A 27,922-nucleotide genomic window follows, 5' to 3' on the forward strand; every position below is an offset into this window, starting at 1 on the left:
TTCTCATTGCTATTAGACTGACTCTAGCAACCTCTTTCTGTCATCTACCTCTTACTAAGTTGAAGTATTTTATAAAATAATTGGTTACCAGGTTATCAGAACTGTGGATAACATCAGAAAGAATGGGCAGTGATGAAAGGCTGAGATGGAGGATTTAATTAAAATATATGAGATTTTGTAGAGGGATGCTAATACAATCTTTTGTGCTCTCAGAAGCTTACACAACACTTTTGTGCATATAAAAAAATCTGAGGTGAAGAAAGCATTTCAATTCTTAATTATTTTCCATAGATCATGGAGAACATTGAAGAAACATCAACGTGAATCAAAGGATTACTTTTCTGTTACAGAGGCAGAAAGTGAAACCCCAGAAGGTAAAAAAAAAAAAGTTAAAAGGCACTTTAACCCCCTCCTAAATAAGACTTGCTTAAGTTATTATACCATGAAACAGAAGTTCTGCTGCAAAGTATGAGTTTCTGTGATGTGAATTAGCTCAAACGCAATTGGCAAATAGAGGAATGATTCAATACAACCTACAAGTCACATAGTTCAAACACGAGCAAGTTAATTAATGTACTGAAGCAATCAGGAAGAAAATTTCTTACACCTAAAGAGAAACTCTAAGCAACATATGAAACTTAAGAAAAAGATCAAAATCCTGTGATGTGCCCCTTTTTAATGCAAGGTGCGGTTAGTTTTGTGGCTTTAAATACCATCACTCTTTTCACTATGTTAAGCTATCTAGGGAAGCTGAAGTACAAATGAATATGCTGTGAAGACATTTCATTTTATGTTTAGAAAAGAGCATTAATTGATCCTGAATCATATTTTTAATATTGATGAAAATGGTTTCTATGAGAAATGATTGGTTTCAAGGATCTATATCTCAGAGGAAGAAACACAAGCCCAAAAATTTAAAGCTGCAAAGGATAGACTGATTCTCCAAACACCAGTGGCAATTTTGGACTGTTGTTTTTTGTTGTTGTTGTTAAATAAACAGATGTTAAAGTTTTAGATTTACAGAAAAATTGAGCAGAGAGTTCCTTGAGCAGAAAGTAGAATTCCCATACCCTCCCCCCCCCCCGTTTCTATTAACATCTTGCATCAGTGCATTTGTTTTGATTATTGAACCAATGATATTTTCTCATTATTAATAACTACTATAGTTCACTATAGGGTTTACTCTTTGAAACTGTTCTGTAGGTATTGACAAATGTGTCATGGCATATATCCATCATACAGTGTCATACAGAATAGTTTCATTGCCTTAAAAAAGTCCCTCAAGACTTCATTTATTTGTCCATCCCCTGAACTTCTGCCAATCACTGATGTTTTTATTGTCTCTATAGTTTTGCCTTATATGTCATATAGTTGGAATCATAGTTTGTGGCCTTTTCTTCTAACTGGCTTCATTCATTTAGCAATACGCATTTAAGATTCCTCTGTCTTTTTGTGGGTTGGTAGCACTTTTATTTTTATCACTGAATAATATTACATTTTATGGACATTCCTCTGTTTATCCAGTCACCTACTGAAGGGCACTTTGATTACACCCAGTAAGTTGATCTCAGCTATGATTCTCTGTACTTGCCTGCCTCTCCAAATTTCAGAGTGAACTCAATTCTCTGATGGATCTAAGAGAAATCATTTATCTTCAGTTCAGTTTTTTTCTTGTTGTGAAGATGGGAGTGATGATTTCCAAGCTCTTCATGTGCTGAAGCTGAAACCATAAGACCTTCAAATAATCCTTTTTTTCCCCCCAAGTATGGTAACACCTATCGTGTAAAAATTGCCATTTTAGCCATTTAGTATACCATTCAGTAGCATTAATGACATTGACACTACTGTGCTACCATCACCACTATCCATTACCCAAACCATCTCATCACCCCATACAGAAACTCTGTACACATTAAGCAATAGCACCCCATTCCCCTTCCCCCTAGCTCCTGGTAACCTCTAATCTATTTTGTCTCCATAAATTTGCTTATTCTAGATACTTCATATAAGTGAGATCATACAATATTTGTCCTTTTGCATTTGGCTTATTTCACTTAGCATGTTTTCAAGGTCTATCCATATTGTCACATGTATCTGAACATCATTCCTTTTTACCACTGAATATTCCATGGTATGTATACAGGCATACCTCAGTTTACTGTGCTTCACTGATACTGGTTTTTTAATAAATTGAAGGTTTGTGGCAACCTTGCATCAAGCACATCAGCGCCATTTTTCCAACAGCATGTGCTCACTTCATGTGTCACATTTTAATTATGTACATTGTTTTTTTAGACATAACGCTATGCACACTTACTAGACTACAGGATAGTGTAAACATAACTTTTATATACACTGGGAAACAAAAAAAAATCATGACTTGCTTTATTGCAACATTCATTTTATTTTTAATTTTTTTAGATTTTTTATTTCTCTCCCCTTCTCCCCCTGCCCCGCAGTTGTCTGCTCTGTGTCCATTCACTGTGTACTCTTCTGTGACCGCTTCTATCCTTATCAGCGGCACGGGGATCTGTTTCTTTTTGTTGCATCATCTTGTTGTGTCAGCTCTCCATGTGTGCGGCGCCATTCCTGGGCAGGCTGCACTTTCTTTCGTGCTGGGCGGCTCTCCTTACAGGGTGCACTCCTTGCGCGTGGGGCTCCCCTATGCTGGGGACACCCGTGTGGCATGGCATTCCTTGCGCACAAACGTTCACTTTATTGTGGTAGTCTGGAACTGAATGCACGGTATCTCCAAGGTGATACACCACATTTTATCTTTTCCCATGCTGACGGGCACTTGGGTTGTTCCCACCTTTTGGCTGTTCTGAATAATGCTATTATAAACATTAATATACAAGTATCTGTCTTGAGTCCCCACTTTCAATTCTTTTGGGTATATCCCTAGAATGGGATTGCTGGGTCACATGGTAATTCTATGTTTAATTTTTTGAGGAACTATGAAAACTCTTTTCCACAGTGACTATACCATTTTTTATTTCCACCATCAACGAACAAGGGTTCCAATTTCTCCACATCCTTGCTGCACTTAGGTTCTATTTTTAAAATAATGGCCATCCTAAAACAGAGTTGATAGTAACACATTATAACGAGTAAAACTAACACTCGTGATTTATAAATGAGATTGTGGCGGAAAGGGGTAGTCTAGGGAGGTTAATGTCAATTGAACAAGAGCTGGAGGATAATCTAGGGACTGTATAACATAGTGAATGCAGTGGTAGATGAGGATTGTGGTTAATAATACAAATACAAGAATGTTCCTCTATTACAAGGTGTCAGGAAAATGGTGATACAAGGGAAAAACACAACTTATGTAACTTATAGACTATAGTTAACAGTAATATTGTAATATTTTTGTAACAAAGGCAAAGAAGGTACTACTGTATCAATGCTAAAGGTAAAAAAATATGGGATTTAGTTTCATGAGATATGAATTGGTTGTTGTTTTTGTTGTTTTCATTTTCTTCATTAACAACTTGGTCATGTTCTGCTAGTTCTAAATCTTTTAGAGGAAAGGTATATATGGCCAAATAAGTTTGGGAAGTACAGTACAAGACACAAGAATATTAAAGATTCTGAGAAGTTCTTGCAATAAAGAAATGTTTAGCTTATTTAATCCTGTATTACTTTTTATCTGTTCTCTTCTACCTACCTGTCCTCTCAAACCTATTAATTTGCCACAGAGCTGGTGTTCCACAGAAAAATCCTTTGGGAAATGCCATCAATCAGGTAAAGAAACTGATTTTTTAAAAAATGAGTAGAGTGGGAAAGGAGAAGTCTTCCTGAAGTTAGGAAAAGAGAAGAGACAAGATGAATGAACTTTTAGCCAGCATGAGGAGAGCAGTCCAGTCTGTTTCAAGAGGCAAGATCTAGATGACAAATGATTTGATATCAGATGTGTAAGTCTGCTGGTGTGCAGGTTGGTCTTTTCCACGTGAGGGGACATAACCACTCACAGTCTGTCTCTGAGTCATCCACAGCTTTAGTTTTCATTTTGACTCTCCCTAAAGTATCTACAAGCGTGCCTAGCACAGCACAGGTGAGGCAGTGTGCAGTGGAGGGGGAAGGAAGAACTCTGGCTAAGGTGCCAAAAGTCCCTGTGAATATCCTTTAACGTCAGTGTGGCCTTAGGAAAAACATTCCATCTTTCCCGACAGCTTCTATCAGAGATAATTATTAACTGTGCCAAAACTCAGTCTTGTGAGGATCAGGAGAGATGATGTATGTGAAAAGTTTTACTGTAACACAGATGCATCACTTTCCAACCAGCCATGGGAACAGGTGTGTGGAGGGAGACGAGGCCGGTCAGTCCTCAGAGGGGCAGGCGGCACTTGGAGCAGCAGGATTCTCCAGACGCTAGAAGCAAAAGCAGCCTTCACTGTTGCCCCAGTGTGATGTGTAGATATTATCATTTTTAATGTGTACTACAACATAAGAGAAATTAGAAACACCTCAGTAAAGTACTAAACAAATAAATAACTGAATTTACTTATCACAAGTCAGGGATAAAAATGACCTTTCATTACAAACAGCTCATACTGTATTACAATTTTAAGAGGGCTCCTGGCAAATAGGCCAGATATATTTTACTGGTAATTTGAAACCAAATAATATTCTGCCTCATATTTTTAGAGAATGCATGCATGATGTCTGTCAGATAAACTATGTCTAATACTTTAAAAATCAGTTATAATTAATTGTTGTAGGTTCTAAAAAAAAATAGGACCTACAATACTATGTTAATTAGCAAAACGCAATATTACAGATTTGCATTTTTAGTAAAAATGATTTGCTATGAAACTTAGTGTGCAAATTCAACCCTCAGGGAGGTTTTTTCTAACACACAATTTACTTTGTGAGACTAGCATATGGGCAAATGGCTATGGTAGTACCTTTAAGCTGACTGGTTTGAATGAGCCTTTTTCTCATTACAATTTAAGGAGTTCTTAAGACTCTAAGTTATCAAAGTCACTGTTCCAAAATGTCTCTCTTAATTTCATAATCCATAATCCCTTTCTTAAGCAGATCATGAGTTTATAATGCAAAATAACACAAATGATAAACTCTATCCCAATTTGGTGCCTTACCTTCTGAGCAGGAGAAACAATTAAGGTTAGGATAGTTTCTTTAGTAAATGTGAATTCAATGGAAAAAGGAATTCAACAGATTGAGAGGGTATTACTTTGGGTTGCCTGGGATAATGTCCTTTTCCTACGTGGCAAGAAACCCACTTTCTTTTCTGAATGTTGTGCTAGTGTGAAAACCTTACGATTGCATTACATGCTGCTGACTTATTAATTAGGATAGAGCCTGAAGTGAGGTTCCCCATATCCCACCCAGTCAGTTGCTGTGGCATTTAAGATTATCTAAGAGAGATTACTCTGAAGAAAATTCCAGACAAAAGCTCTTTCTGACTCAGGCTCCTTCCCCAAATTCTAATCTGTTCTCTTAACTACATAAGCCAAAACCTCTTTGGTCTTTAGAGACTACGTTATAGACACAGAAGAGGAAGAGGGGGAAAGGAAAACATCACAAAGATAGCTTCATCTGCTGGCCTCTGGTCCTGGTGAACTATGCACTTCAGGACAGCTCTGAGGACTTACACGGTGCACCATCCCTGCCCACCTCCTTGTACACACACATACATGTACCCAGTAGATGCTAGAAGGCCCGCCACCTAGGGATGGTAAGATACACGGTATGTCTGGCACATCCCACCAGTTTTTGTATGTGGATGCTATGGCTTAAGCCACCCCGAAATTTAATGTCTTAAAATAACTTACTATATTCACAAACCTGCAATTTGGGTGGGGCTTGGAGGGACAGTAATCCACTGTTCCTTGTCGCATCAGCTGAGGGGACTTCAAGGGTAGAGACTGGAATTATCTGAGGGCTTGCTCATTCATATGCCTGGCAGTTGATGTTGGCAATTGAATGGGACCTCTGTATCCAAAGCCACCCACATGAGGCCCTCCCATGTGGCTGCTTGGCTTCCTAACAGCAAGGTGGCTGGGTCCCCATGGTAAGCATCCTGAGACAGAAAGCGCACAGCCAAAAGCTGTATGGCTTTTTATTACCTAGTCCTTGGACTCTGGATGTCTGAGTCAGAGGGATCTGGTGTTCTTGCAGAGCATGGACTTCCATCCCATGATGGGTTGTTTATTGCCCCCTCTTTCTGGCTTGATTTCACAACCAGTTCTAAATTTTCTCCAGATATGTTGGTTGCAACCCTGCTTCCTACCATCAGTTTCAGTTAAAATCAAACTGCATTTGGGGAAGCGGATTTGGCTCAACAGATAAGAGTATCCACCTACCACATGGGAGGTTCATGGTTCAAACCCCCGGCCTCCTTGACCCGTGTGGAGCTGGCCCATGTGCAATGCTGATGCGCACATGGAGTGCCGTGCCATACAGGGGTGTCCCCCACGTAGGGGAGCCCCATGCGCAAGGAGCGCACCCCACAAGGAGAGCCACCCAGTGCGAAAAAAGTGCAACCTGCCCAGGCAGGGCGACACACACACACAGAGCTGACGCAACAAAAAGAGACACAGGTTCCCGGTGCTGCTGACAAGAATACAGACACAGAAGAACACACAGTGAATGGACAGAGAGAGCAGACAACTGGGGGGGGGGCCAGGGGACAGAAATAAATAAAAAATAAATCTTTAAAAACAACTGCACTTGGTTGCTAGGAACAAACTTCCTTAAATTACTGTAAGTAAAAAGGGAATTGGGGGAAGTGTACATGGCTCATGTAGTTGGGCACCTGCCTACCATATGGGGGGGGGGGGGGAGGAGAGGGTCCCAAGTTCATTTCCTGGTGCCTCCTAAAGAAGATGAGCAAGACAGTGAGCTGACACAACAGGCTGGTGTGGCAAACTGATGTAACAAGATGACTCAACAAAGAGACACAACAAAGAAACACAATGAGACCAAATAAGTGGAGAATAGAGGTGGCTCAAGCCATTGGGTGCCTCCCTCCCACAGAGTTTCAGTTCCTGGTGCCTCTTAAGAAGAGGATGAGCACACAATGAATGGACACAGAGAGCAGACAGCAAGTGCTAACTACACAGGTGTAGAAATAAGTCTTTTTTAAAAAGTAAGGAATTGGTTAGTGAAAGATCTCACAGAAACAAAGAACAGGTGGGCTTCATAAGAACTGGGAAGATCCTGGATATGGAGCACCTGGTTTTACCATTCTGCAATCATTTCTGCACATCTACTCTTCCTTTCAGCAAACCAGCTTCTTGTACTCTCTCAAGATTACACCTTCCCATAATGCCAGCTTTGCTTGTGATTTGGTTATCATAGTGCTGATTTAGGTTCCAACACTGACCCTTCAGTTTAGCTCCCCACGGCTCACTGCACACAATCTCTTGTGTTTCTGAATTTAAGATTCTCCAGAGAAACAAAGTTGCTGGACTAGGTCAGGTGACCATCCTTCATTCCTCAATATTAACTTAAAATCATTTGACTCAGTTAAAACAAACATAATATGGTTCATAGGAACTGCATTTAATTTACACTTTCTTCTGGGCGGTATTGACAAATGACAAAACTCCCTACCTAAGAAAATGATCTTGGTGTATATCTTTAAATAGCAGTTGGCTGTTTTCTTCATGTAGGACCCATGATTTTTGCCCAATTTATTCCCAGTGTTTTGCGGAGTTTGTTGTTATCATTGAGTCCCACTCAACCTCCATTTCTATTTCTACCTGGTAAAGGAAAAAGCAATTAAATTTTTAAAAAATTTGACCCAATATACAAATAGAAAAAATACAAAAAAAAAAAAAACTCAAGCTCATTCTAACAAATAATTTTGCCAGCATTCCCAAAGCCCCTATATGCCCTTCCCTCTAATCAGTATTAACCACTTTCCTGACATATGTGATAATCATTTCCTGGACTTTATGGTCTGAGAGTATCATACTCTGCTATTACTGAAAACAGATACCACTGAATTATATATTCAGTATAATCAACTGCCTTATATTTTCTTATTTAGGTTTTTCTATGTAACCTATTAGCCTTGTTTTTTTCTCTTCCTTCCAACATTTATTAAATAACTGCTGTATCCCAGGCACTATTCTAATAAAACTAGATACTGGGATTAAAGCAGTTAAAAAAAAAAAACAACTCATGGATCAAACATTCTATTTAGGGGAGATGACAGCAGACAGCAAATCAAATAAATAAAATATACTCTTTGGCTTTTACCATGCGGTGTGGAGCCATTAGAGAATTCTGAGTAGGGAATGGTATGCTCTAACATGTTTTACTAGGCTCACTACAGCTGTGGTGTTAGAAATACAATGTAGAGAGTACAGAATGCAGAAAGGAGACTAGTTAGAAGGCTACTGCAATAATCCAATTGACAGATGGTAGTAATTTAGATTCCTAGCAAGGAGCAGTGAAATCTCTGATTCTGGCCATATTGTGAAGCCAGAGTAGGCCAGATTCTTGACAGAAAAGGGTATAAAAGAAATCAATTTTGGTTGATTTTTGGTGTGGACAGCTGGAAAAATGGAATTGTAAATTTGTTGAAAACGTCAGCCTGTAGGAGAAACAGGTGTGGTGTTGGGCAGTTGGGGAGATCATACTTGGTTTTGGATGTTTTGAAATACTTCGCATTTCCAATGGATTTTAGACTCAACCTGTCAATTTCTACCAAAAAATAGTCTCCTGGGATTATAATTGGACAGTGCTCAATCTATAGAGATCAATCTAGGGAAAACTGTCAAGTGGAAGTTTTGAAATGTCATTTTTCAGTCACACATTATTGGTATACAGAAAACAACCAAGTTTTGTATATTAACTATATATCCTATGACTGCTAAATTTTTAGTTACTAATAATTTTTCTATAGCGTCCCTAGAATTTCTTGTACATGATCGTGTCATTTACAAATGAAGAGTTTTACTTTTTCCTTTCCAATCTCTATGCCTTTTCTATTTCTTCCCTTATTGCACTGACAAAGACTTGCAATATAATGTTGAATAGGAGTAATGAGAGTAGAAAATGTTAAATCACCATTAAATATATTAGCTGTAGGCTTTCTGTAAATATACTTTTATCAGATTAAGGAAGTTCTTTCCTATTCCTACCTTGTTCAGAGTCAATCATAACTTGGTATTGAATTTTGTCAAATGCTTTTCCTGCATCTGAGATGACCATATGATTTTTCATCTTTATTCTGTCAATGAGTTATATTAATTTTTCAAATATTAAGCCAAACTTGTATTCCTAGAATTAACCTCACTTGTTTTAATATGTCAATGACTTCTGCATCTGTGTACATAAAAGATATTAATCTGTAGTTCTCCTTTAATATATTTTTGGTTTGAGGGTAACGCTAAACTCATAAAATGTGAAGTGTTCTCTCCTTTATTTTCTGAAAGTGTACAATTGGAATTTTTTTCCTAAAATGTTTGACAGAATACATCAGTAAAGCTATCTGTACATAGTTTATTTGTGGAAAGTTTAAGAATTCACATTCTTTAATTTAGAATTCTATGTCATCTTAGTTTTTTTTTTTTTAGAGATTTATTTCTCTCCCCTTCCCCGCCCCCGTCCCAGTTGTCTGTTCTCTGTGTCTGTTTGCTGCGTCTTTTTTGTCCGCTTCTGTTGTTGTCAGCAGCACGGGAATCTCCGTTTCTTTTTGTGGCCTCAGCTCTCTGTGTGTGCGGCGCCATTCCTGGGCAGGCTGCACTTTCTTTCGCACTGGGCGGTTCTCCTTACGGGGCGCACTCCTTGCACATGGGGCTCCCCCTGCGTGGGGACACCCCTGTGTGGAAGGCACTCCTTGCACGCATCAGCACTGCACATGGGTCAGTTCCACACGGGTCAAGGAGGCCTGGGGTTTGAACCTTGGACCTCCCATGTGGTAGACGGATGCCCTAACCAGTGGGCCAAGTCTGCTTCCCTCATCTTAGTTTTTGTAATCTGTGACTTTTAAAGGCTTCGATCACTTCATCTAAATCATCAAATGCGCTGGCATAGAATTGTTGAAAGGTACGCCCTTTGATCCTTTCAATTTCACTGGGATCCACAGTGGTATTCTTTCATTCCTTTATCATTCAGGAATGAAACCAGTTTGTTTTCTCTCTTAACCAATCTAGATAAAAGTTTGTTAACTTTTCCCCCCCAATGCCTGCTTTCAAAAACTTTCATAGATTTCTACTCTTATATTATTTGACTTTCTCTGCTTACTCTGGATTTAATTTGCTCTTCTTTAACCAGCTTTCTAAGGTAGAATGTTGGATCATTGTTTTGTTTTCTTGTTTTTAGATCGTTTTAAACTGTTTTGTTTCCTGAAATAAGATTTTAAACTTTAAAAAAATTCTAAGCATTGCTTTAGCTGCAATTCATATTTTTTATATGTTCCTATTATCATTCAGTTCAAAACATTTTCTAATTTCCTTTGATTTCTTCTAGGACCCAAACGTTATTTAGAAGTGTATTTAATTTCCAAACACTTGGGGGAATTCCCAGATTTCTTCTAGTTAATTTCTGAAGTTTTTTTTTGTTGCTGTTTTTTCGTGGTAGAGAACACACTTCTTCAATCCCTTTTGAGACTTGTTTTATAAATGGTCCAGGCTATGTTCAATTTTGGGGACTGTTCCATGTACATTTGAAAAGAATGTGGTGCATTCTTCCACCAAGTAGGTCAGGTTTGTTGATAGTGTTATTCAAACCTTCTATATTCAATGTTTTTTGTTTTGTTCTCATTATTAATGAGAGAAGTGTTGAAACTTCCAATTAGGATTGAGGAATTCTGTTTTCCATTTTGTAAGTTTTAGAAGCTTCATAATTAGATGCATACATATTTGAAACTGTTTTCTTGATAGATTGATCCTTTTATCATTATGGAATGTATCAGGACATTCTTTGTCCTGATGTCTACTTGGCATAGCCACTCTAGGCTTTCTAATTATATGTTTGCATAAGTATCTTTCGCTGTCTTTTACTTTTAACCTATGTGTTCTATGTTTAATGTACACTTCTTGTAGAGAGTAGAGCTCACTGCTTTTTAAATGAGTGTTTTAATTATGGTAGCATATATATAACATTAAATTTCCCATTTTAACCACTTTCAAGCATATAATTCATTGGCACTGATTATATTAACCATGTTCTACTTCCATCACCACCATTCATTACCAAAACAGAACCACAAACAGAAACTGTGCACCAATTAAGCACTGACTCCCAATTCATCATGGCCCACCCCACCTCCCACCCCATAACCTGTGATCTACTTTCTGTCTCTAAGAATTTGCATGTTCTATTAGTTATTTCCTTAAATGAAACATACAAATATGTCCTTTTCTGTCACTTATTCCACTTAACAGGCTATCTTCACAGTTTATCCATCTTGTAGCATGTATCAGAACTTCATTCATTTTTATGGCTGAGTAATATTCCATTGTGTATATATTTCACAATTTGTGTTATCCATTCACCTGTTGATGGACATGAGTCGTTTTCACCTTCTGGCTATTGTAAATAATGCTACTATGAACAATGATGTACAAATATCTGTTTTAATACCTGCTTTCAATTCTTCTGGGTATATACCTAGAAGTGGGATTGCCAGGTCATATGATTATTATACGTTTAACTTTTCAAGGAGCCACAAAACTGTTTTCCAAAGTGACTACACTATTTTGCATTCCCACCAGTAATGCATGAGGATTCTAATTTCTCCTCACCCTTGCCAGCATGTTATTTTCTATTTTAAAAAGAATAGCCATTCCACTGAGTTTGAAGTGGTATCTTATTGTGGTTTTTATTTGCATTTCCCTAATGGCTAATGATGTTGGTGCATTTTCACTTGTTTATTGACTGTTTGTTGTCTTTGGAGAAATATCTATTCAAGTCCTTTTTTTAGAAGTCCACTTTAAACATAGAGTTTATTTTGTTGTTTAGTTGTAGCAATTCTTTTTTTAATTTTCTTTTAAATGTTACATTAAAAAAAATGAGGTCCCCATATACCCTTCCCACACGCCCCTCCTCCCACATCAACAACCTCTTCCATCATCGCGGCACATCCACTGCACCTGGCAAATACATTCTGAAGCACCGCTGCACCACATGGACAGTGGTCTACATTGTAGTCCACAGTCTCTCCCAGTCCACCCAGTAGGGCACGACAGGACACACAACGTCCAGCATCCGTCCCTGCAGCACCACCCAGGACAACTCCAAATCCTGAAAATGCCCCTACATTGTATCTCTTCTTCCATCTCCCTATCATCAGCAGCCACCATGGCCACCCTTCTCCACATCACTATTACAATTTCTTCCCTTACTAATCACAATAGTTCCCCAGCAGAACACCAGTAAGTCCACTCTAATCCATACTCTATTCCTCCATCCTGTGGACCCTGGGATGGTTATGTCTACTCCCCCTTGTAGCAATTCTTTATATATTCTGGATATGAAATACTAACTAGATATATGGTTTCCAAATATTTCCTCCCATTCCATAGTTTATCTTTTCACTTTCTTAATGCACAGGTTTGTAATTTGGATGATGTACCATTCATCTATTTTTTCATTTGCTGCTTGTGCTTTTAATATAAAAATCTAAGAACCCATTGCCTAATATAGCATCCTGAAGATATTTCCCTAGATTTTAGTTCTTATATATATCATTGATCCATATTGAGTTAATTTTTGTATATGGTGTGAGGTAGGGGTCCACCCTTATTCTTTTGCATATGGATAACCAATTTTCTAAGCACTGTTTATTGGAGAGACTCTTTTTTTCCCCATTGACTGGACTTGGTAGTTAAAAATTAATTGGCCACAGATATGTTGGCTTTTATCTCAACTCTCAATTCTAATCCATTGGTCAATATATATATTCCTTGTGGCAGTATTAATTCAGATTTATAATCTCTTACCTTTCCAATGGAGAGTTTTGACCATTTAATTTAATGCAGTCTTTATGGCTGAGTTTAAACCGAGCCTCATTTCCTTCAGTTACTTTTCCTGCAATTTTTTGGGCTGAGTATTTTTCATATCTCATTCTTTCACAACTTTGAGCCTATTAGCTTTACTTTTTCCTGTTTTAAAAGTTTTGCTCTAGGTAAGTGGTTCTCAAATTGTCCTTGGACCAACGGTATTAGCACCTCCTTTGGAATGTGTTAGAAATGCAAATCTTCAAGGCCCACCCCAAAGCACTGAATCAGAAATTCTGCACTAGGCTTTATAATATTCATCTTTAGCTTAGAACAGGCTACCTTCAAAAAATATTATACCACTTCACATATTATGTGTAATAGTCTAACATTATGTATTATGTAATACTTCCATTTTGCCTCTTACGTCTGTTGTGTTATTGGAAGCAGGTCTATAACCCATTACTGGGTCCATGGCCCTAACATGAGCAACTAAACAGGGACAATCATAAAGACCTAGCTAGAACAGGTTGAATCAAAAATCAAAGAACAGTGGTAACATGCAGCAGTGAAACTGAGCATGTGAGTAAACTCACCATCATAATCAGAAGCCTGGACAACAGCAAAAAATTACAAGCCAACTAAGGAAAAGGAATATATCAAAGCCCCAGATGAAACACAGGACTTGACAAAATAGTCAACGAGGTTCACAAAAATCTTCTATATCAAATCAAGGAGTTGAAAGACAATATTGCAAAAGAGATAAAGTACATCAAGAAGACACTGTGCAAGCACAAAGAAGAATTTGAAAACCTGAATAAAAAATAACAGAGTTTATGGGAATAAAAGGTACCTAAATAATAAAAGGGGAAGTAAAACTCTCACTATACACAAATGACACGATCCTATATATACTAAATTCTGAAATGTCTACAAAAAAGCTACTTGAGCTAATAAACGAGTTCGGCGAAGTGGCAGGACACAAAATCAACATACAAAATTCAGTATGTTTCTGTACACTAGTATTGAACAATCTGAGGAGGAAACCAGGGGAAAAAACTCCATTTAAAATAGCAACAAAAAGAATCAAATACCTAGGAATCAACTTAATCAAAGATGTAAAGGACCTATACTCAGAAAACTACAAAACACTGCTAAAAGAAATCAAAGAAGACCTAAACAAAAGGAAAAACATTCCATGTTCATGGACTGGAAGACTAAGTATCAGGAAGATGTCCATCCTACCAAAAGTGATTTATACAGTCAATATGATTCCAATCAAAATTCCAACAGCCTACTTTACAGAAACAGAAAAGGCAAGTACCAAATTCATTTGGAAGGGAAAAGGCACCCGCATAGCCAAAAATATCCTGAAAAAGAAGAGTGGGAGGATTCTCACTGCCTGGCCTTGAAACATATTACAAAGCTACAGTGGTCAAAACAGCATGGAAATGGTATAAAGATAAGACACACTGATCAAAAGTATAGTATTGAGAGTCCACAAATAGACCTTCACCTCTATAGCTGACTGGTTTTTAAAAATTTCTCCTCCCCTTCATTGTTTGTGCTATCTGCTCTCTGTGTCTGTTTGGTACCTGCTCTCTTTGTCAGCTAGTCTTTTTTTTTTTTTTTGAGGCACTGGAACCAAATCTGGTACCTCCCATGTGGGAGGCAGGTACCCAACTGCTCAACCCACATCTGCTCCCTGGCCAACTGGTTTTTGACTAACCTACCAGGTCGACATAAGTGGGACAAAACAGTCTCTTCAACAAAGGTGCTGGAAGAACTGGATTTCCATACCATTAGAATGAAAGAGGACCCCTATCTCACTCCCCACATAAAAATCAACTCAAAATGGATTAAAGACATAAATATAAAAGCCAGGACCATAAAACTACTGGAAGAAAATGGAGGGAAATATCTTCAAGATCTTGGACCTTACACCCAAAGCACACACACCAAAAGAAAAAACAGATAAAGGAGACCTCCTCAAAATCAGACCACCTCAAAGGACTTTGTCAAAAGGGTGAAAAGGCAGCTGACTCAATGGGAGAAAATATTTGGAAATCAAATATCCAAGAAGGGTTTAATATCCATGAAATATGAAGAGATGCTACAACTCAACAATAAAAAGACAAATGATCCAATTAAAAAATGGGCAAAAGACTTGAATAGACATTTGTTCATAGAATAGAAATGGCCAAAAAAACACATGAAAAAATGTTCGAAATTAGGGAAATATAAATCAAAGCTACAATAAAATATCATTTCACTACTACTAGAATGACCACTATTAAAAAATTGATAACTATTAATACAAGTGTTGGAGAGGATGTGGAGAGGTAAGAACACTTATTCACTGGTGTGAATGTAGGAAGGGAGCCACCATGGAGGATTAGCAACTCCTAAGTTGTTGAACCACGGAGTCAAGAGTGCCTACAACTGAAAGCAGGACTGCATCCAGCATCCTGTGGAATCTAAGCCCCCTCTTGACATAGATGTGGAATGGACACAACCAAGCCAAGGTCCACAGGAAGGAGGAATAGAATATGGATTAGAGTGGACTTACTGATATTCTATTCATGAACTATTGTGGTTAGTAATCGAAGAAAATGTGGCATTGGTGTGGAAAAAGTGGCCATGGTGGCTGCTGGGTGCGGGGAATGGGAGGAAGAGATGAGATGTGGAGGCGTTTTTGGGGCTTGGGAGTTGTCCTGGGTGGTGCTGCAGGGGCAATTACCATACATTGTAGGTCCTCCCATGGCCCACTGGATGGCACGTGGGAGAGTGTGGGCTATGATGTGGACCATTGACCATGAGGTGCAGCGATGCTCAGAGATGTATTCACCAAATGCAATGAATGTGTCATGATGATGGAGGAGAATGTTGCCATGGGGGAAGCAGTGGGGTGGGGGGTACATGGGGACCTCATATTTTTTAATGTAATATTTAAAAAAAAGAATTAAAATAAAAAATAAAGTTGTTGAACATAGATATGCCAGGTGACCTGACAATACCACTACTATGTTTATACCCAGAAGAACTGAAAGCAATGACAAGAACAGACATCTGCAAGCCGAAGTTCATAGTGGCGTTATTCACAATTGCCAAAAGATAGAAATAACCCAGGTGTCCAACTACTAAAGAATGGATAAACTGCAGCGTACACATACAATGGAGTATACAGCTTTAAGAAGAAATTAAGTCATGAAGCATTTGACATGTATGAACGTGGAAGGCTTTGAATGAAGTAAGCCAGACACAAAAGGATAAATACTGTATATGATTAATGCTATTATGAACACAATATAATGGGTAAACTCATGGAGTTAATGACTAGAATATAGGTCACCAGGAAACAATGAAGTTACAGAATGGAAAGCTAAAGTTTAATCTGTGAAGAATGTAATGAAAAGGTTGGTTGTAAATCTTTGAAAATGAATAGAAATTGTGAAAGCACACCATAGTGTTTGTAACTAGCAGCACTAATATATGGGTATGGCAGTGGTTGAAAGGTAAAAGTCAAAAATACAAACAAAGCAAACTAGGGAGAGTAGTGTATAGTAATATATTAATAATCTTCCATTGAGTGTAAAAAAATAAAGGAAATATACCAAGTGAAAAATTTTTCCCCCAAAATTCTACTCAATTTATTCATTTTTAAAAAAATATTACATTCAAAAAATATGAGGTCCCCATTCACCCCCACTGCCCCCACCCCACCACTCCCCCAACAGTAACACTCTCCCCCATCATCATGACACATCCATTGCATCTGGTGAGTACATCTCTGGGCATCACTGCACCTCATGGCCCGTGGTCCACACCATAGCCCACACTCTCCCACGTGCCATCCAGTGGGCCATGGCAGGACATACAATGTCCGGCAATTGTCCCTGGAGCACCACCCAGGACAACTCCAAGTCCTGAAAATGCCTCCACATCTCATCTCTTCCTCCCATTCCCCACACCCAGCAGCCACCATGGCCACTTTTTACACACCAATGCCACATTTTCTCGATTATTAACCACAATAGTTCATGAATAGAATATCATTAAGTCCACTCTAATCCATATTCTATTCCTCCTTCCTGTGCACCTTGGCTTGGTTGTGTCCATTCCACATCTATGTCAAGAGAGGGCTTAGATTCCACATGGATACTGGATGCAATCCTCCTGCTTTCAGTTGTAGGCACTCTAGGCTCCAAGGTGTGGTGGTTGACATTCTTCAACTCCATGTTAGCTGAGTGGGGTAAGTCCAATAAATCAGAGTGTAGGAGTTGAAGTCTGTTGAGGCTCAGGGCCTGGCTATCATATTGTCAGTCCAGAGATTCAAATCCCCTAGATACATCTTAAACCACAGCACCAACTACAATTCCAGTAAAGTAGCATGAAAGGCTTGTGAAAAGAGATCCCATCTGAGTCCAGCTCCATCATGCAGAAACACCAGCTCCAAAGAAGGGCCAACTGACATGGCAGTGAACCCCATCTGCCATGACCATAGAACCTGTGGGTCTCTTTAGCCCTCAAAAGGACCAATACCTGGGGTTGTATCTACTTCATCTGTCTCTGAGACTCTGCTCAGGTGTGCACAAGGGCAATTCTTCTGACAACCTCCAGACTCTTTTTTAGAGACTCATAGCCATATGAACTCATTTGTCCTTTCCATTTCCCCCTTGCTTTAGGTCAAACAGCATTTTTAACTCCTGTTATTATATGTAGACAGGGATATTCTGCTGGTCCGTGCTGAACCTTTAATTCAAGGTCATTTTCTAGTTACGTCATCAGCTGGTACTTGGTAGTGATCCCTCGGTGCCAGGGAGGCTCATCCCTGGGTGTCATGTCCCACTCTGGGGGGAAGGCATTGCATTTACATGCTGAGTTTGGCTTCAAGACTGGCCACATTTGAGTAACACGGAGGCTGTCAGGAGGGAACTCTTAGGCACAGTGCTGCTCTAGGCCTTATTCTTATTTCAAGTGTATAGGCTCACAAGCATAGTCATTAGTATCAAGGGCTCACTGTTGGACCCTCATTCCTTCCTGGTCCTTACCGTTGCATCTGGGGGACTGCTGCTGCTCCCCTAGGGACCACGACAGAGCCCCCTGGCCAGGAACCCAGTACCCCCCCCAGCTGTTGTTTTTAATTGTTTCCACTATGAGTATATCCAAACATTTCCATGCACCCTGGACACATGCCCTGAATAACTCCCTGTCAACCATATATCGCCTGTCAATAACATCCCATACCAGTATTCCTCTGCTGCCATTGTTGAACCACTCTGTGATCCAAAACTTCCTGAAAAGGGAAGCCCAATATAATGTCAGGTTCCCTTACCAAGTGAAAATTAACTAGAAAAAAAGGTATGATTAAATACTGTTTGACTCCATCTATACAAAATACAAATACAAATAAACTAGAGAGATGGAAACAGAATAGCAACTTTGTATGGCAGGGGATGGACAGAGATTGGGACAGAGTTAAGGGGCAGTTTATTTGTTTTTTATTATTGGAGTAATGAAAATACTTTAATAATAATAACTAATGTGCTGAATGCACAACTATGTGATTATACAAATACCACTAATTGTATATCTTGGATGGATTGTATGCTTTATGAATATGTATCAATGAAATTGATTTTTTAAAATGACTGTTGCCTTTTTTATTTTAAGATTTATTTACTTCTCCCCCCACCCCTCTTGTTGTCTGCTCTCTGTGTCCATTCACTGTACGTTCTTCTGTGTCTGCTTGTCTTCTCTTTAGGCAGCACTGGGAACTGATCCTGGGACCTTATGGAATGGGAGAGAGGCACTGAATCTCTTGTACCACCTCAGTTCCCTGGACTGCTTCATTTCTTATTGTCTCTCTTCTGTGACTCTTTTGGTTGTATCATCTTGCTGGGCCAGCTCTTCACGCAGGCTAGCTCTCTGCGTTGATCAGTTCACCACTTGGGCCAGTCACTGCACAGGCCAGTAGTCGCCACATGGACCAGCTTGCCTTCACCAGAAGGCCCCAGGAACCGAATCCTGGACACCTATACCGCAGACAGGAGCCCAACTGCTTGGGCTACATCCACTTTCCTGCCTTGATTTTTGAAGGATATTTTCTTGCACATAGTATTGTAGATTGAAAGTTTTCCACCAGCAGTTTAAAGACATTCACTGTTTCTGGTTTCCATGTTTTTGACAAGAAGTCTACAGTTGTTTTTTTCTGTTTCCCCCAAATACTATGAACAATTGTACACCAATAAATTAGATAATCTAGTGGAAATGGACAAAATCCTAGAAACATACAGACTACCTACACCCTGACTCAAGAAGAAACTGAAGATATCAAGGAGCAGAGACTGAAGCAGTAATCAAAACCCTTGAAAAAAAAAGTCTAAGACCAGATGGCTTTATCAGTGAATTCTACCCAAACATTCAAAGACGTATCAACACTAATTCTTCTCAAACAATTGAAAAATTGAAGAGGAGAGAACTCTTCCTAACTAATTCTATGTAGTTAGCATTACCGTAATCCAAAGGCAGATAAAGACATCACAAGAAAGCTACAGATGAATTTCCCTTATGAATACAGATTCAAAAATCCTCAATAAAATACTGGCTAATAGAATCCAACAGCAAATTAAAAGGATTATATACCATGATCATGTGTGATTTATCCTAGAAATGCAAGACTGGTTCAACATAAGAAAATCAATATACATCACATTAATAGAATGAAGGAAAAAAGCCACACGATCATTCCAATGGACACAGAAAAGGCATTAGACAAAATCCAGCACCCTTTGTGATAAAACACTCAGAAGAAAACTAGAAACAGAAGGGAACTTCCTCAATATGATAAAGAGCTTCTATAAAACCCCTCAGCTACCATCATACTCAATAGTTTTGAAAGACTAAGTTTTCCCACTAAAATCAGGAATAAGATAAGGACACCCACTTTCACCAATGCTATTCAATAAATATTGTACTAAAAGTTCTACACAAAGCAATTAGGCAAGGAAAAGAAATAAAAGGCACACAAACTAGAAAGTAAAACTGTCTCTAGTTGCATATACATGATCTAGTATTTAGAAATTACCAAAGAATCCATAAGAAAGCTACTGGAGTTATTAGATAAATTAAGCAAGTTGCAGGCTACAAGATTAGCCTGCAAAAATGGGTTGTGCTTCTAAATACTAAAGAACAATGGAAATGGAACTTTAAAAATTCCATTCACAATACCAGATAAAAGAATAAAATGTGGGAAGCAAACTTGGCCCAATGGATAAGGCGTCCGCCTACCACATGGGAAGTCTGCGGTTCAAACCCTGGGCCTCCTTGACCCGTGTGGAGCTGGCCCATGTGCAGTGCTGATGTGCGCAAGGAGTGCTGTGCCACACAGGGGTGTCCCTGCGTAGGGGAGCCCCACACGCAAGGAGGACAGCCGCCCAGCACAAAAGGAAGCGCAGCCTGCCCAGGAATGGTGCCACACACACGGACACACAGCAAGATGACTCAACAAAAAGAAACATAGATTCCCATGCCACTGACAACAACAGAAGTGGACAAAAAAAAGAACACCACACAGCAAATGGACACAGGGAACAGACAACTGGGGCAGGGGGGAAGGGGGGGAGGGAAGGGGAGAGAAATAAGAAAAAATAAATCTTTAAAAAAAAAATAAATTTATGGGAATAAATTTAATCAAGGAAATGAAGGGCTTATACACTGAAAACTACAAAACATTTCTGTAAGAAATTGAAGACCGAAAGACTTAATTTTTCTTAAAACTTTTTATTTTTTTACTCTTTTAATTATTTTACTTATTTCTCTCCCCTTTCCCGCCCCCAACTCTGGTTGTCTGTTCTCTATTTGCTGCGTCTTCTTTGTCTGCTTCTGTTGTTGTCAGCGGCATGGGAATCTATGTTTCTTTTTGTTGCGTCACCTTGTTGTGTCAGCTCTCCGAGTGTGCGGCGCCATTCCTGGGTAGGCTGCACTTTCTTTCACGCTGGGCGGCTCTCCTTATGGGTTGCACTCCTTGCATGTGGGGCTTCTCTACGAAAGGGGCACCTGAGTGGCAGGGCACTCCTTGCGCGCTTCAGCACTGTGCATGGGCCAGCTCCACACGGGTCAAGGAGGTCCAGGGTTTGAACTGCGGACCTCCCATGTGGTAGGCGGACGCCCTAACCACTGGGCCAAGTCCACTGCTTTAATGTTTTTAAGATGTCAATACTGCCCAAGGTAATCTATAGACTCAACACTATCCATTATCAAAATCTCAGGTTTTTTTTTTTCTTGCAGAAATGGAAAATCCGATCCTTTAATTTATATGGAATTGCAGGGGGCCCCAAATAGCCAAAGTCAGTTTGAAAAAGAAAACACAGAACTAACATTTAACCTGGCAATTCTACTTCCTGGTATATACCCAAAAGAACTGACATCAAAAAGAATTGAAAGCAAGGACTCAAACAGATACTTGTACACCAATGTTCACAACAGCATTATTCACAACAGACAAAAAAGTGGAAGCAACCCAAGTATCCATCAACAGATGAATATACAAAATGTGGTATATCCACACAATGGAACATTATTCACCCATAAAAAGGAACACATTCTACATCATGGATAAACTGTGAAGACATCATGTTGAGTGAAATAAGCCAGACACAATAAGATAAAATATTGTAGAAACTGTTATATGAAATAAACTAGAATACACAAATTCATAGACAGAAATTAGAATATGGGTTACCAGGGGCCAGAAAGTGAGGGGAATGGGGAGTTTATTACTTAACAGATGAAAATTTTCTGTTTGAGGTGATGAAAAATTTGGGTAATGGATGTTGGTGTGAATATAATTAACACTAAATTGTACTCTTGAAAGTAGTTAAAAGAGTGTATACATTTTATATAAGGTACAATAAAGTTTAAAAAAATTCTCTTTAACCTTATCTGCATTGACGAAGTTAATGAATACGTTTTATTTCAATTTCTATTAAATTATCAATCTTGCCTTTTTGCTGGCTGTGATGAAATTCACTATAGAGCAATAATAACTTTTATACAAACTGTTTATGAAAATGCTCCATACACTATTACCACCAAAACATTAATTAAAGTTTACTGGCTTTTATCAATGTTTTCTACTACTAACCTACCTCAGTTGTGGAGGAGAGAAGTGAAATATGTAAACCAAAAATACCATGTCTTAAAAATATTTGACTATTCTTCCCTGTATTAATTTACCAATATTTAATTATCTTTCTGGTAACACATTCTTTATATGGTAAAGGTGCTATTTTGTTCATTTAACAAGGATGTTATTACTAATGCTTCCTTTGTTTTATTTTAGGATTTTCATTAAGCAGATTCATACCTAGTTTCTACACTTGAAAATCAACTCCTTGTCTTAAATCAATCGTCTATAATCTCACAATTTCCACGAAGAGGATTTGAAGTCTTCCATTTCCATTAAAATTCAATTCATGACAGTTCTAATCTGTGTCAGACTTCTGTGGGGGTAAAATGGCAGAAGTATATTTATTTTTTCTGAGACTGCATAGAAAGTTCTCATTTTTGTAAGTTTATTTCTGTTGTAATTCATCCCATGTTAATCTTGTTAATTTGCAATATAAATCAGTGGCAAAACTTCTGCTATCTGGCTGCCCCTATTAGGTTAGGAAGTCTGTATGTCTGCCAGTGATACAGGTTTAAGTGAAACTGAGAAACCATAGTACTAAAGTAACCTACTGGATCCACTTCAGTAGTATAGGTCACAGTGCATTTTTAACAACTGTATCACTGCGCAGGGTATATCTATGCCTAGGTCTTACATTCTAGGTCTACCTTTCCTCCTCTTCCTTACATTGCTACTCGATTTATAAGGGCTTTCGTTCTACTTGGATAGAACAGAATGGAAATACATGCTTCCGAAGCAAACTGCAGCTACAGAAATGATTTTGCTTTGAAAGCTTATAGAGGAACTTAGTATTTTTAAATGCCTTGATTAAATAAACCACTCTATCATCTAATCACCATTTGAGAAAAGAGAGCTCTGTATGTGAACACAATAAGGGTAGACTCTGCAATACTTCTCTTTTTGTGCTCACCTAAATTTTTCACATGCAATCATTCTTCCAGTTTCACAGTTGAAGCAATACTACTTACTCCTTTAATGTTTACAATTTTAATTTTGGTTAAATTAGTATTCCTCTTCCATGCAACCTCAAAGCCTCTGAGGGGCAGAGAGGATCATCTTTTTTGTTTTCATCAGTATGACTGTTTTTTTCTACTGGCACAATTCTTCCCCTTTCTACTGTCCTTCAAGGTTGCAGCCATATGTACCTATTGTTCATAGCAGGCCCCAACGTCTCAGCTATCAGAAAAAGGAACCCTATACTAACGTCAACTCTTGTACGAAATGATGCTGTAGCAGACTCTTTGAGAGGTAACAAAAAAAACCATTTTATATTAAGTATTAATTTGGAAAAAATACAATCAATTCAATCCTCTTTTTTTAAAATCCATTTTCCTCCACTATTCAACCAACTCTGGTTAACTGCAGGGATAAAGAAATTTTACAAAATATTTTCCTGTACATGCCATATAAGCATATTGAATGATGAGAATTCTGAGGTACTGTCTACTTGATAATGGATACCAATGTTAAATAACAGAATCAACAGCTAAACAGAAATGGCTAAATATAAATATTTATAGACTAAAAGTTCTATTGATCATCAATATTTTCTTTGGATTTTACTCAGGAACTAAGATTTAGAATAACTGTGAAATAAGGGAGCCCCTTTATGTATTTTTAGCACACTCATACACAGTAAGGGAAAAAAACACTTTTGGAGGTAAAAATTGAGAAAACTGATAACAAGAGAAAAGTGGGAATAATAATATATTAATAAACTTGATTTTACTTACCTTGCAAGTTGTCTATTTCCTGTGGGAACTAAGCAATGAACATTATAAAAGCGCCATATGCTAGTTTTATCATGCTGTATGAGATAGAACATGCTAACACAGTGATACTCTATAACAAAGCCTGAAAAAAAAAGTAGTGGTTTAAACCATTCTGGTGTTTTCTGTCTTGTAACAATCTTGACATAGGCTGTACAAGGCACTTTCTGGTGGCACTTTTCCACAAAGTTGTATAGGGACCTAAGATCCTTCTACCTCATTTCTCTTCCACAATGGAATGCTTCTTCCTCTGCAGAACCTAAAGTGACTCACTACCAGATCCACTTTCCAAACAACAGGATGGAGAAAGGGACAAAAAATGGGGACAATACCATTTTGAAGGACACATCATTTCCCCTCATACTCCACTGACCAGAACACAGTCATACCCTCAAGGGAGACTGGAAAATGTAGTCTTTGTTCTGGGAGGCACATGCTCAGCCAAAAATCAAGGGTTCTATCACTCTGTGAAAAGGAAAGAATGAATATTAGGGTAAGATTGGTATACATATCTCATTTAGATATTTACATAATTAGGAAATTCAAACTTGAAATACTTCGTATTCCGGGTCTTCTTTTGTAAAAGTTTACTCTTCATTCACCCACCCAAAACAATGAAATACAAAACGCTATCTGAATGAGTTCCCAAGGTGTGTTTTATTGGCATAAAACCAAAATCAGGTGACATAATTCTCTGGTCAATTAGCTCTACAGAACTAAGTGAAAAAAAGATTTCCTCTTACAATTTCTTACTGGTGAAAAAAAAGGGAAAATTTTTTACTTATAAAGTAATAAAATCCTGATTAGTCTTGGCAATTTATCGGATTGAGCAACTTTAGAGTACTAAAGCAAAAAGAGTTCTTTAATTTTTATCAAATAAGTAAAAAGTCAGTAATAATTTTATTATGACTTCTGAAAAAACTGGTATAATTGAAAAGAAGAAAAAGATTTCTCAAACAAATAAACCATCTGTGTATTTTTTCTCCTTTATTAAGGGAGAAAAAAAGTCTTCATGATTCTGCTAAAAAAGATCTAACAATGCAGAGAGGTAGTAGTGGAATGTAAATCTCCATCCTATTGACAAATCTCCTTTTGTTCTTCCTATGCAGGAAGACTTTTAAAGTCACATTACACAGCAGCTACATAGTGTAAGTGCAATATAACAATAATCAGCTTGTTGTGTCTGATGCAAAGCCCTCAACTCTTGATCAGCATTTTGTAACATACAAAGTTGTCCATCTAATTTATTAAAAAACTACCCCAATATGATCTTCAGAGCATCAACAAAAGCTACAAAACAGATATATCTATTTTTGTTTGAAATACACATATTATCCCAAGTATCCATTTTCTAGAAAAGGCAGAGCCTAAAAGTTGTACACTGTGAAAGCCAACTTTAAAGTGGCTTTACTTAAATGACCCAAGATGAATAAGTGCCATTATTGTTGTATAGCTATGAAACAGATCATCATCCCTTACTTCATTACATTTCCTCAATATAAAGTTCCCAGTGACTATCCGATCACATCCTATTTCTCCATTTCCAAAGAAGCCAAATAAGGGAACACTAGGAAAGAACTTTCTAAATGCATCAGCCTCAACATTCCCCTTGGCTCTATAATATTGAAAGCCCCTCCCAACACAAGCAAACATGAAGCCAATGGTATTCTGTTCTGGAATGTTGGCTGCTTTGAGGCGCCGCATGGCAGCCTCAGCGGTCTTCTCATCATTGACATCCTCGTTGAGGAGCACTGTAGCACTCTGGATTCGGTGTCCACTAAATGACATTCCAACCACACCAGTAGCATCAATATCTAAAGAGTTCCTGAAAAATTAAAAACACAATATATCATGAAGAAAATTAAATTTTTAAGAGTTAAAAAAAAAGATAGAAGAAAAGCCCTCTGGATTCACTGATTGGGGGCAGCTAACTTTGGCAGCCTTTAATAGTCTGAGGCTCACCCTCAGATAAGAAGACTCTTAATAAAGGTTTAAAAAATTAAACTACTGAAATTAATGCATTAAAAGAATGTAGAAGGCAGATCTATGGAGAAGTAAGCAACTATTTTTAGGACAGAAATAAAAACGGATAAAGGGGCAAATGCCATACCCTACAAAGATTTCTGAAACCTATAATTGGGTCTGGAAGGGTATAGAGCATACTTACTTTTCTGATTTCCTTAAACCTAAATTTTATTCACATACTCATATACTAAAATAGCTGTTAAGGATGCTTTTTTGTATTATTTGCATCTTTGACATATTTTTTCCCTACCTGAGCTGTCAAATTCTGTAAGAGGTATATTAAAAATACAATCATGGAAGATAATTTTATCAAGAACCCATAACTCCAAAATTTTTAGGCTTATATTGTTTGGTCCATAAAGAAATATGATTACATCTCTCTCTACCTTGTTTACTGCTCTGGGCCTAGAATTCAGCTTAATTTGATGGTAAAAATTCATGTTTTCTTGTTATTTGTCTAGTAGGTTTTTTAAAAACTAACAAAAGAAATTCTAAAATATTGCTAAAAGTTATAAGGTGTAGGGAATGGATGTAGCTCAAGTGGTTGAGTCCTGCTTCCCATGTACGAGATCCTGGGTTTGATCCCTGGTATCTCCCAAAAACAAACAACAAGAAAAAAACAACTCTCAGTGGGGAGCACATATAACTCAGTGGTTGAGTGCCTGCTTCCCATGTGCAAGGTCCTGGGTTCAATCCCTGGTATCTCCTTAAAAAAAAAGTTATAAAGTGTAATATCATGAACACTCACTGGGGGAAAAGACAAGTAATATGTAGTTTTCATTTTTATCATGTATACCAACATCTGAGTCTATGAAATGGGCAGGATTCACTAAGTTAGCAAGAAATTAGGACCATAAAGGTTAACTGACTAAGATGATAAAACTAACCAGTAGTAAAATCAGCTTCGGAGAGACAGACCCATTTCTGAGGTCTGTTTCTACAGTTCTTTTAACCTCATCACACTTCTTTGGCATACAATTTTACCTTTTTTGAGGGGAAAAGAGGAGTATCTAAAACCATTAAAATGTATTATGATTTACTTAATGGCTTCTCTATTAACACAGTATAAGCATATTAAAATTAATGTATCATGTAAGGAATAATGATTTTTCGAGGTACATATCCCATATTAATTACAAAAATTAGATGATATACAGATAGCCACACTACCAGGTTAGCACCTCAGCTGTTATAACCCTGAGTGAGATTTTGGCATTTCAAAGGTAAATTGTTTATTAATCACCATTGCCCTTCTCTGTATATAATTTAAAGGTAAAAACAAAGACACCAGGACAAGGAAGTTAGACAAGAGGAGAAATAACCCATGGAAAGCCAGGAGAATAGGTGTATACATAAAAACTAAAATTTATATGCTCTTTGCTATCCTACTGCCTTGAATTCAATACACTTGGCTTTTCTCAGTGGAGACTACCAGGAGAGACCATAACTGTAATGACTTATACTGCATTTTACAGATACAGATCTCTGTCTGTCCCATATCACCACTTTAGGATCCAAATACTAACACAGATATAGTGAGCAAGAAATACACTAGTGTTTACAGGAAGCATCTACAGGGAGCGGGAAAGGGGAGTGTGATTTTCTTGCTTTTGGAAACTGATATTGATGTCCATTTAATTAGTGCAAACTCAAAATATGCCATACTTTCATTCAAAATGGAAAGGTAGTAAAGGCTCCCAAGACAGAACAAACATGTTTATCTTTGAAAGCAAAAGCCTTAGTAACAAATCAAAGATGCGGAAACGGACTTTGGCCCAGTGGTTAGGGCGTCCGTCTACCATATGGGAGGTCCGCGGTTCAAACCCCGGGCCTCCTTGACCCATGTGGAGCTGGCCATGCGCAGTGCTGATGCGCGCAAGGAGTGCCGTGCCACGCAAGGGTGTCCCCCGCGTGGGGGAGCCCCCACGCGCAAGGAGTGCGCCCATGAGGAAAGCCGCCCAGCGTGAAAAGAAAGTGCAGCCTGCCCAGGAATGGCACCGCCCACACTTCCTGTG

At 38.2% G+C, this 27,922-nt stretch overlaps 2 protein-coding genes across 10 annotated transcripts in view; one reads left to right on the forward strand and one right to left on the reverse strand.

The window, feature by feature from the left end:
* Positions 1-23,845, forward strand: part of NRG4 (neuregulin 4) — a 254,219-nt gene extending 230,374 nt beyond the window's left edge. For 2 of the 5 annotated variants that reach the window (XM_012528895.4, XM_071214317.1), the window contains exon 7: positions 22,267-23,845. In XM_012528895.4, the coding sequence (XP_012384349.1) occupies positions 22,267-22,307 (41 nt within the window). In that variant the 3' untranslated portion in view covers positions 22,308-23,845. Of the gene's footprint in view, positions 1-291; positions 3,633-22,266 lie in introns of those variants that run through there. The other 3 variants (XM_071214318.1, XM_071214319.1, XR_011648466.1) reach the window with 2 other exon arrangements.
* The window catches only part of FBXO22 (F-box protein 22), a 55,414-nt gene continuing 29,876 nt past the window's right edge, over positions 2,385-27,922 (reverse strand). The window contains exons 7-10 of one of the 5 annotated variants that reach the window (XM_058294580.2): positions 24,272-25,707; positions 22,291-22,426; positions 7,585-7,733; positions 2,385-4,442 (exon numbers count right to left, since the gene is read on the reverse strand). In XM_058294580.2, the coding sequence (XP_058150563.1) occupies positions 25,290-25,707 (418 nt within the window). In that variant the 3' untranslated portion in view covers positions 2,385-4,442; positions 7,585-7,733; positions 22,291-22,426; positions 24,272-25,289. Of the gene's footprint in view, positions 4,443-7,584; positions 7,734-22,290; positions 25,708-27,922 lie in introns of all 5 variants that reach the window. The other 4 variants (XM_071214316.1, XM_012528894.4, XM_058294578.2 and 1 more) reach the window with 4 other exon arrangements.

The sequence above is a fragment of the Dasypus novemcinctus genome, chromosome 3 (assembly GCF_030445035.2).
Source record: "Dasypus novemcinctus isolate mDasNov1 chromosome 3, mDasNov1.1.hap2, whole genome shotgun sequence".
Classification (NCBI taxonomy): domain Eukaryota; kingdom Metazoa; phylum Chordata; class Mammalia; order Cingulata; family Dasypodidae; genus Dasypus; species Dasypus novemcinctus.